At 28.4% G+C, this 16,262-nt stretch overlaps 1 protein-coding gene across 1 annotated transcript in view; it reads left to right on the forward strand.

Moving 5' to 3' along the window:
• The first annotated feature begins 3,377 nt into the window (after positions 1–3,377).
• The window catches only part of LOC107452115 (transmembrane emp24 domain-containing protein 5-like), a 31,106-nt gene continuing 18,221 nt past the window's right edge, over positions 3,378–16,262 (forward strand). The window contains exon 1 of the mRNA XM_071187747.1: positions 3,378–3,651. Within this exon, the coding sequence (XP_071043848.1) occupies positions 3,532–3,651 (120 nt within the window). The 5' untranslated portion in view covers positions 3,378–3,531. The remainder of the gene's footprint in view (positions 3,652–16,262) is intronic.

The following is a 16,262-nucleotide window of genomic DNA, read 5'->3' on the forward strand; positions in this document are numbered from 1 at the left end:
ACATGAAATGTAAGAAAGGACATATAATTTTCATAACAATATTCTTAATTTAACTTTGATTTTTAATATCACGCATTTTTAAAGTTAACATTTGGAATGAAATACATAGATTTTTTTATAAATAAGTTCCAATTACTTGACTTTAAAGATTTTATTTGGCCCTTAGCGGCGAAGTTAAAATGGAAGTTTTACTCAAAACAAGCATAAACGTTTGTATAAACTTAGTCTATAAACGTTTGTATAAACTTAGTCTTATTTCGATAACAATATTCTAAATTTAACATAAATTTTTGAAGTCGAGCTTTTGAAAGAAATACACAGATTTTTTAATAAATAAAAAATAAATACCAATTACCGGGATTAAAAGATTTTATTTGGCATTTAGCTGCGAAATTCAAGATGGACAGTATGCGTTAAAAAAACATAATTGCTGCTTAAATAACAAACTAATGAAAGAACGGCGCTTCTAAGAGGACGATATACTTGGATAAGAGCTTTTTTATTGATGTAATTAATTTCCGTAAAAGGTGATTAAACATGACGTGAAAATTTAATAACTTTGTAAATTAGGAGAAGTTGATATTGAAAATAACACTCTCGATGAATCATTTTATCCCAGCTATTCAATAAAATATCCGTTACGAGAAAAATGTAAGCCATTTCATGTAAGGAAGGACATGATATGATAAATTAATAATTTTTGCAACCAACCTACATGGTTTGAAACATGTAAAACGTTTATTACCTAGTTTTCATTTTTTGTTAAATTGCTATACTCATTAAATAAAAGTCACGCCTTAAAAAAGAGGACAACGTCTTAATAAAAGTTAATGATTGTTCCGTTTAATAATTATAACCAGGGCATTTTACTTTTAATTAAATTATTTGAGAATTAATCTTGAATGTAGTCATTTAAAAAAGTATATTTCAGAACTGTACTTTAAAAAAAAATGTTTTCTTAGAGACCGACATTCGGTTTAAAAAAATTAAAAAGCTTATTTCCACAGGTAATTCATTAGTAAAATAAATAAATAAAATCATTCTCAAAAATTTTTTAATTTGATTTTTAAACGAAGGGTTTGTTGTAAAAAGAAGGCACCTCAGCGCGTTTCCAAATAAATATGAATTGTTTGAAATTGTTCTTGGAATTATATGTTATGAAGGCTGTCAGAAATTTTTCGCAAATAAATACATATGAACCATGTGAGTCAGGGGATAAAGCTTTCGTCTTCCAATGAGATGAACCTGGATCGAATCCCAGCGTTGGCCAATCGATTCGAATTCCGGCTAGCACCGACCACAGTTCTGACGTAAAATACCCTCAGTAGTAGACGGATCATGTATTTGAGTCCCCTCGACGTCAGTCTAACCGTGGGAGGTTTTCGTGGTTTTCCTTGCATCATCGTGGACGGGTGAAAAATCATTCTGAAACCAAAATTTTGTCGTATATTGTATGCATGTCCCATGTCTCCACTTAAGCACAATTGCAAATGACATTTTCTCCGACTTGCAGATGTTTTAGATCACGATTGACCAGACTCACTACTGTCCTTTACCCATAGCATTGCAAACAGCTGCCTAGTTTGTTGCATTATTATTGGTGAACGCAACGTAGAACATTTATAGTAATTTTTACTACGACGAATCAGTATGCGATGATGTAAATAAACAAAGTTTTTTTTTATTTTTTCTCATTTTTTGTGTCTCAACCAAACATTCCTCTTCAGAAATGTATGCTTTAATAAACTGCAATTTCTCAAAGTTTGTTGAAGCAGATGATGGTAGCAATCTTCTCACCATGCTCCCCAATAGCCCAACCTAGCGTAGACTTTTTCGGCTCGAAAACCATCGTGTTCATTACATTAGAATAGAATCTGAACTATACACTACGATAAGAGAAAGTGCAGTCCAGTCAGTCACCTCACCTTTAATAATCAAACCTCTACCTAGGCTAACTTAACCAACCACGCTAGCAGGTTTGAGAAAAAAAAACTAGAAAAGAATCAACACCATTTCACGTTAATAATTTAAGGGATGTTCTTGGTGTTCCGTAATTACCCTCTTAATGTAGCCTTGTCAAGAAGGAAATAAGAAATATATACATTTAGGGGTCATAAACAATTTTAAAAGGAAAAAACAAATCGTTACCTAAATCTGATGAATCACTATGGTGGAAAAAGACAATTAAAGCTATCTAACTGTTGCAGGAAATTGAGACTGGTTTTGATGTTTTTAATTACATCTTTATCAATAGTGATTTATCATATTTTTATAATGCGATTTTTTTTCGCTTAACTATATGTATAAAACTCCTAAAATGTATTTTTTTAAATTTCATTTTTCACAATATTTCTAAAACCATACATTAAGAAAGCTAGTTACGGAGCAATGCGTAAATTTGGTTTTGAAACTGTTTAATATAATGTATTGAAAATAAAATGAAATGACACAACAAGACTAGAAATGATGTTTGAAAACTAAAAATTAAATATTTTGTTAGCGAATAATAATGGCAACCAAATGATGATTAAAACCTATAATATTTAAGCTGCCAAATTCAATTTATGACATTAATTGTCGATAGCTATTTAATTTTTTAATGGGACGCTGCGTCTTTCGAAAATGATGCGTAGTTACTATGGCCCAAGAAAGATTTTAAACGGCATAAATAGAGGCACAAGGCAAAAGATAGATTCACGTGGTATCGAATTCTGAAGAAGGCCAGAGAATATCCTGTGCTGTCACGCTACTCAGGAAGGAGGACAATACTGACAATATTCTAACTATAAATCTCAAGGACATCACGTTATGAATTGTAAATCACATTAGACGTCAAAGATCCTAAAATTTATACTTGACGTCACTTCATAAACTCACCAACAGTAAATCCCACCGATGTCATGGATTCTAAAATATGAAGTAGACGTCATGTCATGAATCTTAAATCACACAGACGTCAAGAGTTCTAAAATACGTATATATTAAAGGTGATTATTTAGGAACACCCTGAACAGAGGGATGAAGTGGTCACTTTCCGGTTATATTCTTTATTTAATTTTTTAATAAATATTTTTTATTTAATTGCTTTTATGATTTTCTTCAATTTGATATAAAATCAAAAACTCCCAAGTTTTTCAATAGATTTTTAAAGAGTATTTTTAAAAAAACTATGCTTCGAATTTTTACCTTTAAAAAAAAAATCTTGGACGGTTATTGATTTTTATAAGAAACGGAAAGAGATTTCTTAATGATACGTTAAAGGAGCATCTGTCGTCATGGGATTTGAAAAACATAATAAATGATGATCTGTGGGGTGACTCAGAGGGAAAATCTGTTTTGCATAGACTACTTTTTTGCATCTACTTACTGAAAAATGCATCGTCTAACGTGTTATTTAAAAAGAATGACAATACTATTGCATTTACATAGTTAACTACTCTGTATGAAAAGGATAAAACTATTTGAAGAATTTTTCTCATGGAAAGAATAATATAATATAAAATTTACACTGATTTCTGTGACAATACTTTCATGCGAAAAAATACGAAACGTTTTCAAAACCAAACTGCAAAATTTACAAAAATAATTGTGATTCTTTACTCGCAAGAAAAATTCAGGAAAAAAAGAATAAATGTCATTCATTTCTTTCACGTAAGTTTTTAGGACGTAAATTTCTATATTCTTTATGCTTTTTATTAGCTTAGAGGTTTTGAGAGGAGGCAAATATCACAGTGAAAAGAAAATGGAATAACTTTGACCTCTTTTGAAAAAAAATTAAAATAATGTAAAATTTAAACTGGAATATCACATAAATATGTGGAACGGGAAGGAATATTATAAATGATTTTTTTTTCAAATCCTGTAAAATGTATAATGTATAAATATTATTCTGCAGCAAACCATTTTAAGACAACAAAGAAATTTTTTGGGGGGTAGTTATTTGAATCCTGAAAAAGTATTCAGAGTTTGATGAAACTGTCATGAAAATATATTGATGTTTTGAAAAAATAACACATATTTCTGAAGAATGCAAATGTGGAATTAAATATATTGGTAATATAATTGGAGAAGCATTAAATATTGAGTAAGGAAATAATACATAAAAACATGAAAAAATATAGATCCAATAGTCAAGTCAAAAGAGAATTCTATCTCTAAAATTATATGCGTTCATCAAAAACTTTTTGAACCCATTTAAAGAACTCTTTTACCCAAAAGTAGTCTCATACAAAAACATTTTTAATAAGTAATTTTTAATAAGAATCGGAATTTTATGCTGTATATTGACGAAAATCTAAACTGGTAATTTACTATAAAACTTTAGTTCTAACTATAGAAAATGACAACACTTTTTCGAATTTGTTATTCATAAGTTAAAAAGGAGTAATGCCAAACATATAAATTTGTACTCGGTTTAAAAATAAATTACAAAACAGGAGAGATATAGACAGTAGTTAAAATTTTTAAATCAAATTATACTTTGCTTTAAATACTCGGAAACAATGTTATTATGTATTTTATTTTATTTAACTATCGAAAATCCACGTTAACCTTTAATAGATGTTTTATTTCATTATTATTTAGGAAGCGACTCATACTTAATGTCCATTAATCTTACAGCAAAATGAGGGGACAGTCCCGCGACATGGAACTTTTGGAACCCACTACAAGCTGTTGTGACGATGCCAGTCGAAAACAGACTGAAATGTTTAATCGGTTTTTATCTTAAGAGAAGAGTGGAGATATTCTGATCTTCAATTTTCGTTGTAATTAACGATTTTGTGAAGGATTCAAATGTTTTGAAAATAAAATTTTCATTTTAATACAATGTATTTTCCAATGAAGCACCGACAATATTTTTTTAAATCACTTTTTCAGCAAAATAAAAAAATTCATTTGAAATATATATTTCGAAATTGAAAATTTGATTGGTAAAATTTTAAGTAAAACGATCAAACAACATTCAGTAGGAATGTTCCCTAAGTTAGTAAAAATCGTGATTTGTAATTTATAATTCCTTAAAATTTTAACTTTTTCATAGTAGTTTCTTTTTTGATAGAAATTTTTAAAATATTTATAAAAGGTTACTGTATTTATTAAAATATTGATAAAAGACTATTGCATTTATTAAAATATTGATAAAAGGTATTATTAAATAAAGAATAACGACTTCACGTGAAAGCTATAAATTGAATCGTTCCAAAACTCAACTGTTAAAAGTGATTAACAGCCTATGAAGGCGGTGATCAGACCAATTTTATTGGTCTGTTTAGGTAGTATCATTGTAGTATTAAGCATATTTTTGGCCGTGTGAGATTCACTTCAGTTTGAATATCAAGTAGGGATACTTGTCTCAGAGAAATGAATAAAATCGTTAAGGAAAAATTGATTTATTAAGCAAATATTAAATTGAATATGACCACATTCAAAACTTTAAAAATAAGGAAAAGAATTCATATCGAGAATTTCTGTTAAAATTATTTTAATGGTCGTTAAGAAAAGAATAAAATTTTTTATATTCGCTTTTTATGAAACGTAATAAAAATTAAATAATTGGTTTAATTTAATTAAAAATTCGATTTAATTCGAAGAAATTAAAGAAATTTTAAAATCTAGTAAATATGTAATGCCTATTGTGGCATCACACAGCCTTTAAACGATAAACTTCTCAAAAGTTGAAGAAATCTGAAGCGGGCTCCAAAAGCTTCGTGTCGCGGAATATGTAATGTGTAAGCAAAGTGTAAATACCCAATGTAAATATGTAAGTACGATAAAATGCTGCAAAATTACGTATTTCAATTAGGAAGCTCACATTAAATTCGAAAATACAGTCATTTTTATGTTCAATAATAAAGCAATTATTGATATAAAAGAATATTTAATCATTTTAAAAACATTCTTAGCAATAATATCTATACTTTAAAATGCTAGAAATAGAAAAAAGAAAAACGATTTAAACAAAGCTATCTTTCTCCATGATGTTGACTAGTTTCATAAAATAAAAAGAATTAAAGAGTTCTAAACAAGGTTTTACAAAACTTAAAAAGTTACCTTCTGAACTCAAATTTCCGAATTATCATGTCTTTTATGTCAATATCTTGTTTGAATACTGCAGCAGAAAAGTGGAGTTTACCGTTTCGAATATGGTAAAATTTTAGCACTGCAGTTGTATGGGCATAATATTCTAAAAGATTTTACTGACTTATGTAAAATGGAAAAAATGGCGGTAACAACTTGCAAACTGAGAATTTACAATGAAAGTACAAATGCTAATAAAATAGAAATAGCACCTGCCACGTGAATTATTTCATTAAGGATAAAAATCGTCTGCGTTTACAATATGCTAACGAAAACAAAAACTGATATGAGAGTCTGTTTTCCTCTCAACAAAAAGAAAAGAATATTTAATAGTAGTTATTTGTAATCTTTTTTTCTTGCTTTTTAAAACGATAAATGATTTGCATTATCATTCCGATAAAAACAGACAATATCGATTAAAATGCGATAAAAAACGATTAAAATGCGAACTTATGGAAAGATCCCTCTTCTCAATGCTGTCATTGCAATTCCGCGCTGTAGATCCACGAATGAACGGAAGGGAAAATAAACAGGGATCAGCTCAACAGTGCTTTTTGTTGTCAATTGCGCTGCTTATAAACCGAGGAAAGGAAGGAATATTTGCGTACACCGCGCAAACAAATAATTTTTGACGCAGCGCATTGTATAGTTAAAATATTTCACAAATTTTTCAGTAAAGTATTTATGCAAATAATTAACAAACAAAAAGTTTCAGATATGTTTCTTGGCGGAAAAAAACTTTATGCGTCGTCACTGCAAAAAATCTTCCTGTAAAAAGAAAGTTTTTTTTCTGTGACTCTGTTGCCGTGTCTTCTTATTCCACCACAAGTAATATATATAGACAGGGTGTTCCGTAATTGCTGCTCTTAACTTAAATTTTTATAATATTTGTCAAATATTAAATCAAAAAAGCATGCACATAAGGAGTGGCAAATAAATTTTTAAACGAGGAAAAAGCACAAGTGCTACCGAACTCTAACGAATTTCTAGTGAGGACAGGACAAAAGAAAAAAAAAACAACAACTTAAAAACCTGTTTTATTTGCCACAAGAAAAAATGAGGAGTCGAAATCGATTATTTGAAATGCTTCCTTTAACGGTTTTAACGAAACAAACTGAGTTAAAAAAAATTCAAGGAATTTACATATAAAGGGAAATAATAACAAACTGTAAATTACAGCAAATTTCATAAATTCAGAAACTCTATTTAAGCAAAATGTGTGACAACTGTGATGAGTGACCGGAAAAAATTTAATGCACTGTTACTTAATAAAAATGTTGAATGAATTTTGAAAATGTTTACATTTTAGTCCAAATTTTATTCCTGTAGTATCTATTCATTATGTATTAATCACTATCAGCAGCAAATTACTAAATATACTCCATCTTTCATTATTGATGGTTTTTCTAAGGATTTGGAAAAATCGGATGTTAGAGTTTGAAGAGAGGGAATATGAAAGGTAACCGATAACAGAAAAGAGCTGAAAAAATATATATTAGAAGCAAGGAAGGAATGAATTTTGAACAGCCCGCGATCGGAGATGAGAGACGAAGTTTGAATTTAGATAGTGTAAGAATGGAATCTTCGGTTAAATGATGTGAACTCGTCAAAAAGTACGGATCATGTATTAAATTTATAATTATTTTCACAATTCGTGTGTCAACAACAACTTTTTATTTCTGCACTCAGTGTCAAATCAATCACCGTATAGTACTCGTATTAATTGCATCTAGCTGAATAGTCTACTTCCAGGTAGATTATTTATAAATCTATTAGTAGATTATTAATAAAGCTCATTCTTACAGATTTAAAACGTAATTCCTTTTCTTAATTTTAAGAAAACTAATTTTAATGGGCTTAAAATATCAATAAAAAAAACAGGAATGATTTTACGTATTCGATTTTTGTTGTTGTTAGTTTTCAAAATTCTTATAAATTTATTTATTTCCATAATTAATTTTGATGGTTTCAAAATGCAACTAATATTTTCAGAAAAAGTAAATCTCATTTTCTTAGCTTTCTCCGTTTTATTTATTTATTTATTTTTATGCAGCTAACTGTATACGTAATAAAATAATAATAGCTAGACTAGTAAATAAAATAACTAGATAAAATAACTAGATTTAGTTTATATATTTGATCAACTTAAAAGAAAAAAACCTCACCTCTTTAGGGATAAATATTTGAAAATTACCAACCGCCATGGATTAAAAGCTATTAAAATTTTATAAAAAAATTGCATTTTAAATTTATATACTTGAAAATTTAGGGAAAAAAAGAAAAAGTACTTTTTTCTGACAAAGAAAAAGCTTCAACCAACCGCCATTCAATAAAAGCGGCTGAAAATGTATAAATAACAATAATTAATAACTAATATTGACACAATTTAGAAAAAAAAGGGGAGGAAGAACACTTTTATTGACAAAAAACAAAGTTAAAAATAGTCAACCACCATGAAATTAAATCCACTGAAAATGTATTAATAAAAATAACTAATTTATATATTTAAACAATTCAGGAAAGTAAAAGGAAAAAAAAACTTTTTTCTATAAAAGGAAGAGTTTAAAATTGTCAATCGGCATGAAATAAAACTCACTAAACCCACTAAAATGTATCAATAACAGTAACTAATTTATATACTCACATAATTTAGAGCTTAGAATAACAAGAAGAAAAAAAAAAATTTTTTTTTATTGACAAAGAAAGAGTTTAAAATTGTCAACCGAGATCGAGTAAAATCCATAGCAAATCTATTGATCGTATAAAATGACGTGTTTCTAAATGACTCCGAACAAAGATTGTGATGATGATATTTAGATCTCCCCCGCTTCATTTTTTCTTTTTTTAAAGGAAGTTGTTGACACTTTTATGAAGATACATTATAATATAGACTGCAGTATTTAAACATGAAATGAACGTCAATAAAGAAAGGAAAGCATACACCAACGATTCAAAACTCTTAAAAAACTGAATTATTTAAAAAAAAAATTTTAATTATCGTTTGCAGAGATAGCAAGCATGTTTTTGAAAAAAATTCATTTATTGTATGAAAGTTCTATTTTAAAAAAAAATAATTTTAAAAATTGATTTAATTATTAATTTACTCATTTAAATGGCTCAAAACATCCGAATATTGAGGGTATTCAATAAATAAAGTAAAACAACGTAAATAAAGCAAAAATAAAGGTACAGAAAAGGATATTTATGCTTTATTCACGTGTCCTATCTTCCTTAATATATTCGCTATTTAAACATTATCACGCTGCCGATAACAAAATTAAATTTTAAAAAAAATGTTTCCCCCCCCCCTTTTTTTTTAAAAAATTTTATAACACCTGACGTCTAAGAACTTGGTTTAAGATCCCAGAACAAGCAGCAAAATGTAGTATTATTCATTCGGACAATTTTTAAAAACCTCCCACTCATTTTGAAATTTGGATTTTTTTATATTTTTGACATGAAATTTGATATTTATTCTGAACACAGCACTACCCCAACCCCTTTTAACACCTTAAGTCTGAAATAAATAATGTTTGCATTCATAGATATCATTTCTATATACCCAACGATTGCTATAAACGTGAGCTTAAATTTGAAGTACAGAGAAAGTAAGTAAAGATATTGAAATTTCGCACAAATTTCAAGGTCATTAACTGCCTTCCCCAAGACTAGACAAGTGTGGCATCTGTTTGAAAAGAAACCTTAAGTATAGCAGAAAGTAGATCAATCAACATACCTATGATTACTAATTCAACTTTATTTATAATATGACTCTAAGGGTTGAGACCGAAACTAAGTAATTGAGTTCAGAATTAGCAACGGGAATACTGAAAATTGTTTTAAAAAATGTGATTTAGGCCCAATATCTGAAGTTAACACTTTCCCCGAGATGAGCTGCAATCAGTCTAGTGCGTAACGTTTTTATCAGGGGTATATTTTTCTAAAAGTATATTTTCCAAATTCAAATTTGTTATACATATTTGTTCGATTAATATATATATATATATAGGTANAATTCTTAATGTACCGAAATATATATATATAATACATCAGAAATTATAAAAGCTTTTATGGATAAATAGGACAATCAATACATTGCTGTGCAGACAAAGTTTCTGATGCTCTAAATTTTTTCAGATTGATCAAATGAGATAAAACCAAATCAACTAAAATTCAAATCAATTTATTAACAGTTTCAGATATATTTAATGCCTTATTTTGAACATAGTAATTGTTTTAAAATAACAACTACATTTACTAGACTCAGACCAAAGCTAATAGTAAGACAAGACAAAATAGAAATTAGTTGCTCGTCGTAGCTATGTTTATCACATGTAGTTTTTATCTTTTTTTGTGTAATGGGACAGAGAATTTTACTACTTTTTGTCCCTTTTTTATTTTTCTCTTGTATTCATGCAACTAAATGGTGTTTAACTTGATATGTCGACTCAAGGGTAAAGACAAATTGCTTCCGATGTGTTTTTTATACTGAATTAAATAAAACTTTAATCAAGTTGATAGTAATTCAAATGTTATAAAGATTTTATAGATAAAGAGTACCTACTGTTTTGTACTAATGCTTATTAATGCGTCTCAAATTGCTATACAGACGAGCAATGTACTTGATCATATTTACTCTAAATCAAATGAGATAGAAATTAAATTAATAGAATTAATAATTTTGAAGTTAAAAGAGTTCAAATTGTTTAATTTTTAAAAATTATACAATTTTTGACCTGCACCTATTTACGCATCTACATTTCGATCTTCGCAACAAAAACTGCACATGGAATCCGATACTTTTATTGCTTATAATGCAATGTCAAAAATGTAAACAGCTGTAAGTCAAAATCCCTGTTTTTTTAAAATAAACTTTAACTTACATCTAAGCTGTTCGTTGTATCGGCCTAGATCTTAATCCGATACAGCGAAAAATAATAAATCGGAAAGTTGGTAAGATCAAAATAAGGAATTAAATATTTCTGAAAAATAACCGCGAAAAATAAATTGCTTATAATTTCAATTGATTTGATTTTATCTCATTTGATTAATCTTAAATAATCCATAGGATCTAAAATTTTGTATGTCTGTGCAGCAATGTACTACACTATTTATCCATAAAAACTTTTGTAACTTCTGATCTATTACTTGTATCGACATAAGAGCGTTTTATTTGATATAGCGTAAAAAAAATAAGCCGAAACATGTGCCTGTCATGTAAAAAATAGGCCGAAACATATCACTGTCATGTAAAAAAATACGCCAAAACATGTTACTGTCATGTAAAAAATACGCCGAAGCATGTCACTGTCATGTAAAAGAATACACAGAAGCAACAACATGTCTAGATAGCAAAGTGTAATTCTCTCTTTTGTTCCTCCACTCAGTAAGTTTTAGACTACAGCTAACCTCGGGAAAAGGTTTTAACTTCAGATACTCATATTAGGCCTAAATATTATACTTTTTTTTAAAAAAAAAACAATTTACAGCATTCCTATAACTATTTCTGTTTTCAATCACTCAAGTACAGGTCTCAAATTTTCATGTAAAAGAATACACAGAAACAACAACATGTCTAGATAGCAAAGTGTAATTCTCTCTTTTGTTCCTCCGCTCAGTAAGTTTTAGACTACAGCTAACCTCGGGAAAAGGTTTTAACTTCAGATACTCATATTGGGCCTAAATATTATACTTTTTTTTAAAAAAAAAAAACAATTTACAGCATTCCTATAACTATTTCTGTATTCAATCACTCAAGTACAGGTCTCAAATTTTAGGGCAATGTTATAAAAAAGTTGAATCAGTAACCATAAGTTTGCTGATTGACTTTGTTTCTGCTATTCTTAAGGCTTTTTTTTCCTGCCGATTTCATAATTCTCTAGTTTTGGAGAATGCAATTAATGACCTTAAAAATTCTACAAATTTTTAGATTTTTTTATTGTTATTTTAAGGTCACGAAAAATATTCACCACACAGGTTTATTTTTTAGGTACTACTCATTAATATGTATATATATCTTTATCGTTCACTGTTGACACTAGTTGATTTTCGACGGTCAAAGTCTAAAAAAATATTGTTTTTTTTTTCTTGGTTTTTGTGTGAAGGTTTTTGAATGACCTTTGACCGATGCAAAGGTCTACTGAAAGTATTTATGTCTTAATAATTAGTGTGAGCGTTTAGAAACATAAAACAACGGCCAGTGCCGTGATTCACTTGAAAGTTGAAGTGTTTTTCTCAAAATTCCGAAAGATTTTTTTTCCTCAAAAAAAAAAAAAAATCCTGAAAATTTCAAGAAAATTAATGTCATGCATACAAACCTGCCCGATTTGCCCACATTTATTTGTCTTTAAAAAAAACTGGCTCTTAAGACTAGAATTCTTATAACTTAAAACTTTAAAATAATATTCGCCTTATTCAGTTCAGTGCGCAAAAAGAATAAGGAAAATGGAAAAAACAACACATAAGAAACTATAGCTTCACATTCAAACGAGAATTTAGATCAGCGGTTCCCAAGTTTTTTTTTCCAGTATGGAACCCGTAATAACTCCACTTTTTTTTAGCGGAAACCCGCTTTAAAAAAAAAGTCATTAGTAGCTATGAATATGCTAACTAAAAAGGAAGGAAAAAAATTATTTGGAAGCATTTAATGTGAAGAAAGAAATGAAATTTTTTTATTGTTTCATCAATAAAAACCTTAAAATTAAGTTTTATGTTAGGCACAGTATAATAATTATAATAACTTAAAATTTAGTAGTTTTTGGCTTGAGTATAAGTCAAATTGAGTAACATAAGTTGAACTATGGATTGCGAAAAAAAAACTGTTATAAACTTTGAGAATGGTTTTCAGCGAAAAATAATTCTTTATTCTTGAATTTGGCCATTTTGTGAATGCATATTATTTTCGTAATTTATTCAATGTATTGTAATTGGAGAAAAAAATATTTTTTTTTTATATTTCGCTATTTCTTTCCTTTACTTGCATTTTACTTAAATATAATTTCATAAATGTAACTGAAATATAAAATAACTAATAGACGACTAATGGTTAGATACAAACTTTCTCTTATTGCTAGTTAAGAAAAATAGTCTCTGATTTTCCACGGAACCCTAGGGTTCCATGAAACACCTTTTGGGAAACTCTGCTTTAAAAAACAATATCAAAAGCACTTATAAGTATGCGTTAAAAGTTACGATTTTTTAACATAAAACCAGAAACGCCAAAAGCTTTTTATATGTTTGGTAAGGGGGGAGGGGAATTCTTAATGTACCGAATGATCGAAATTCCAATTTTACGGAATCATAATACATTTTTTGCACTAAATTAGTATATTCTTTAACGTAGGACTCAATAACAAACTGTCCAAATAGCACTTTTAAATGCGTTATAAATCTTAAGTTGCAATTTTTTACCATAAAGACTTTGTAACTTCTGAACTATTTGTCGTATCAACATCGGATCTATAATAACGCTTGCCTAGATAACAGTATCAAACGGTTATGAATCTAAAGTAACTGTTATATACTATAAACTTCTAAACTATTCGTGATATCTATATGGTTTAAAACTCATTAAATTCAGAATAAAAACATACTGTGTAATCAATAGTCAATTTTTGTCTAGATAACAATTCAATATCCATCATCTCAAATCGTGATACAAAACATTCAGTATTTCAATTGTAACTGTTGAAATAAAGATTCGGTAAAACTAACCAAACCTAATAGGCTTAAAAAATTTTTGCATAAATTTCAAAAGATATGTGCTTTAAACACAAGTAGTTATAGTTTGTTTTTACTAAAGCATTTCCTTTGTATTTGATTTTATGCAAATTCATAAAAAAAAATAAACAGAGTTTTTAGTTATCCGATTAATTAAAAAAAAAACATGTATATAGCTGAGAAGGACAAAAACTAAAATTATTGTTAGCTGAATTATCGATGAGATGTTTAAATAAATAAACTGTGAATTAGATGTCAACGTAAAAACAAAACATATTATTCTTTAGTTATCTTAATGAAGAATAAAAACGTAGCCTAGGAAGGGATCAGATAATTAAACGTAGATATTTAATTTGTTCGAAGAGGTTTTTCAATTTGCAGCTCTGGTAATCAGAGCAAACAAAAGAGTGTGTGGCTTTTTACACCAATCAATTTGTGCCATTAGCAGATACATTGGAAGAGCGTTAATGAAGAGCAATAAATTTCTCCGGGCCCCAGTAATCGCTTCTAATAATTATTATTCCCTCTCTTTTAGATGAAGGCGCTTTGATTGGAGTACGGGAAAATCTTTTTGTTCCCAAAACTCCCGTCGCAAAAACAGCGACAAATTATCGACTTAAATACTTAGTTAAATAAGTCATTAAGGACTTTAGAAACCATTTGTCCGTAGTAATTAACTTGGAATGGGAGATGATGTATTATAAAATAAGCCATTAATACAGATAAGTGGGAGACTGATAAGAGACTCAGCTTTTTTATGGCTCCCGTGACGTGATAATTATTATTCCACTCGTCACTTGGTGACGTCACAGGTAGCACTTTTAAAACATTTTCCTCCCAAGATAAAAACTTTGGGAAAAAGTTAGTTGGACACTAAAAAATAATTGTACGGCTTTTTCATGTTACAAAAGGGACACTAGAAAAAGATACGCTTTCTACTATATGCTTTAATGACCAACATCAAAATTTGATATTCAATCTTTCTCCCTTTTTTTTTAATTATTTATTGTCTTTCACTAAATTCATTACAAAATATCATGTTTTAAATAGTTGCGCTTTACATAATTTTAATCTGAATTAAGTGCGTGCAAAAACTTCTAGTTATTGTGAATATTAAGTAAAAAGTACTTTTTCATGGCAAAGCGCAAGAAAGAAAGAATAAAAATTTATCTCATAAGAACTTAAGGATGAAATATAAAAGTAACTAATTTTATTATCGTTTAAAAATTCTAAAGAAAAGTTTTCTATTAGCTTTTATCAACTCAAACTGTCTTTTTGTTTAGGATTCAATTTTATTATCAAATATTTTTATTTAAGTTCAATATTATCACGGTTTAAACCGTGATAATACTGTTGATGGTCTCAAAATCACTTCCTTGAAATATTTTTTGAAAATCCCTCTTTTGTGTACATTCTTGTACATTCAAAAAAATGAATTTTGTGACCTTGAATTTCATATATAACTTCTTATAGGGTCCTACCAATCTACAATATATTCTGAGAGATAATAAATCTTTTTTCGAGTATATTTTTACTTCTGGAGAAAAAAAGTTACAAGTCAATGTTACAAAAGTTACTTTTTCATAACAGAGCTCAAAATGCGTGTTTAATAAAAGGGACTCAGCTCGAAATGCCTGTTTTAGATAATGGACAAAGCTCGCATTGCGCGTTTAAGAAAATGGACACAGCTCGAAATACGTGTTTAAGAAAATGAACATAGCATTTGATTCCATTTTTCAAACTTATCTTACGGAAGTTGATCTCTTTTTTTAATTTTTTATTTTTTTAAATAATAAACTAATGGATCCAAATGAATTCTTAGTGTGATGATCTCGTCTATTAGCCAAAATCACTCAATACATTTTTGTTTCAATTTCTTTAAAAAAAAATTATAAAAAAGCTTTTAAAAGAGAACAGATTTTTTTAGAAGGTTGTCACTGGTTCCATACATTTATAAAAATGGTATTAAATTGACGTTCTACGAATTTTGATTTTTTAAAATCAAAATTCGCTTTTTTAAAATCAAAACCATTTAAACGCTCTGCTTTCTAAATACGAAAAGATAGCCTGAAAAGTTACATCCGTAACAAAACCCAGCCATTCCAGAACTTTGCTCTGAAATAATTATGCTTTGTGTTTAAAAAAAAAGTATGAGAAAGTAAATGCGAAATTCTTCGTTTAGTTGTTGAATTTTTGTTGAACATTGAAAAGGCGCATTTTTTGCTGTGTTCGTCTTCTTAAACTAACATTTCAAAATTAATAGCTTACCGACGATTTTCAGAGATTTACATACAGAAGAAAGAAAAAAAAAGCAATGATATGCGTTTTAAAACTTTCGTAATACGATTTTAAAATTCCAATATGAACTCTTTAGTCAAATCTCTGACAGAATAATTATAAATAAACAAAAACATGCATAACACATAGTCAAACTCGGAGCACAAAACAATACAAAAACAAGAAAT

The sequence above is a fragment of the Parasteatoda tepidariorum genome, chromosome X1, assembly GCF_043381705.1.
Source record: "Parasteatoda tepidariorum isolate YZ-2023 chromosome X1, CAS_Ptep_4.0, whole genome shotgun sequence".
NCBI lineage: Eukaryota > Metazoa > Arthropoda > Arachnida > Araneae > Theridiidae > Parasteatoda > Parasteatoda tepidariorum.